The sequence below is a fragment of the Aureococcus anophagefferens genome (genome assembly GCF_000186865.1).
Source record: "Aureococcus anophagefferens unplaced genomic scaffold AURANscaffold_842, whole genome shotgun sequence".
NCBI lineage: Eukaryota > Pelagophyceae > Pelagomonadales > Pelagomonadaceae > Aureococcus > Aureococcus anophagefferens.
Window position 1 is genome coordinate 1 of NW_008706117.1, and position 1,376 is coordinate 1,376.

Consider the following 1,376-nt stretch of genomic DNA (forward strand, 5'->3'; position numbering starts at 1 on the left):
CCGACGACCTTGCCGTACTTGGTGTTGATGGGGTAGTGCGAGACCCAGGAGCTGCAGATGTCCAAGACGTCCGCGCCGGCGGGGATCTCGGCCTTGTAGTAGTTCGTGAGCGCCGCCACGGCGCCCTCGTCGATGTGGTACACGAAGCGCGGCTCGCTCGCGGCGTAGAACGCGGCGTCGTCGCTCTCGTCGAGGCGGCGGAAGTCGCGGGGCTTCCACGGCGGCGCATCGGGCCTACCAAGCACGACGGTGACGATGTTTCATTGGTTTCCCACCCCAAATCTCTCGAGAATCGTCGCGGCCGCAGGACGCCGCCGCGGGCCAGTCGGCGCGGATCGCGTCGCCGAAGACGCGCTCCGTGATGTCCCGGCGGTTGCTGAGGTCGAGGCCCGTGAGCTCGCCCGTGAGCCGCGTCGCCGTCGTCGTCGACGTCGTGCCGTCGACGTTGACCACGGCGATCTTCTGCTCGACGCTGCGCGCCAGGGCCTGGGCCGACGCCGCGGGCGCGCGCGCGAGCGCCAGCGCCGCGGTGCTCAGGAGCGCGGTGCGCCGCGTCGGCGCCGCGACGGAGCGGGTCGCCAGCTTCACCGCCGACGCGCACGCTGCGAGTGCGAGTGCGATTGCTGCGCTGGCCCTCATAGCCTCTTTTGAGAGAGCTGTGCAACTACACTTCACCTTAGGCGCTCGGGTCGTACCCGCCCCCTTGTTCAATCGAGCGAAAGAAACCAAGTCCTGGATCTGAGGCAGCCCCGTCGTCAGCCGGGAGCGCGGCGCAGGACTCGGCATCGGCAAAAAACCAAGCGACGACGCCGCCGGCAGCCCCGTCGTCCGCATCCGCAAAATACCAAGCGACGACGCCGCCGGCAGCCCCGTCGTCCGCATCCGCAAAAAACAAGCCGACGACAACGGGCCATGGCGACGATGGCCCGGACGCTGTGCCTCGTGCTGTCCTGCCGCGCCATGTCGCTGGAGAAGGTCGCGACGCGGCGCCCCGTGCGCATACACAAGACGTGGTCGACGACGGGCCGGAGCACCGTCGCCGCGCCGCCGCTGCACGCGCCGACGACGCCGATGCCGCTCGCGCCGCCGGCCGCGGCGCCGCCGCCGCCCGCGGCCGTCGCGGCGGCGGCCCCGGGCTGGAGCCGGCAGCACTACGCGACGCTCGGCGTGCTCTACGTCGCCTACGCCGTGGGCATGTACGCCAAGGGCACCGTGTCCCTCGCGATCCCCTTCATGAAGGATACGCTGACCCACGACGACGTGAGCAAGCTCCTGACGTTCGGCTCCGCCTGCTACACGCTCGGCAAGCTCCTCGGCGGGCCGGCGACGGACTACCTCGGCGGCCGGCGCACGCTCGTCTTGATGGCCGCCGTCCT

The 1,376-nt window shown here is 70.6% G+C and overlaps 2 protein-coding genes across 2 annotated transcripts in view; one reads left to right on the plus strand and one right to left on the minus strand.

Annotated features, from left to right (window-relative positions):
- Positions 1–5: 5 nt before the first annotated feature.
- Positions 6–639, minus strand: AURANDRAFT_69059 (hypothetical protein; the record flags this gene model as incomplete). The annotated part of the gene is made up of 2 exons (XM_009044808.1): positions 6–234; positions 311–639. Coding segments are annotated over 2 exons (558 nt in total), but the record flags the coding sequence as incomplete, so codon positions are not given.
- A 282-nt stretch (positions 640–921) lies between these two features.
- The window catches only part of AURANDRAFT_69060 (hypothetical protein), a gene marked incomplete at both ends in the record, with an annotated part of 3,312 nt that continues 2,857 nt past the window's right edge, over positions 922–1,376 (plus strand). The window contains one exon of the mRNA XM_009044807.1: positions 922–1,371. Within this exon, the coding sequence (XP_009043055.1) occupies positions 922–1,371 (450 nt within the window). The remainder of the gene's footprint in view (positions 1,372–1,376) is intronic.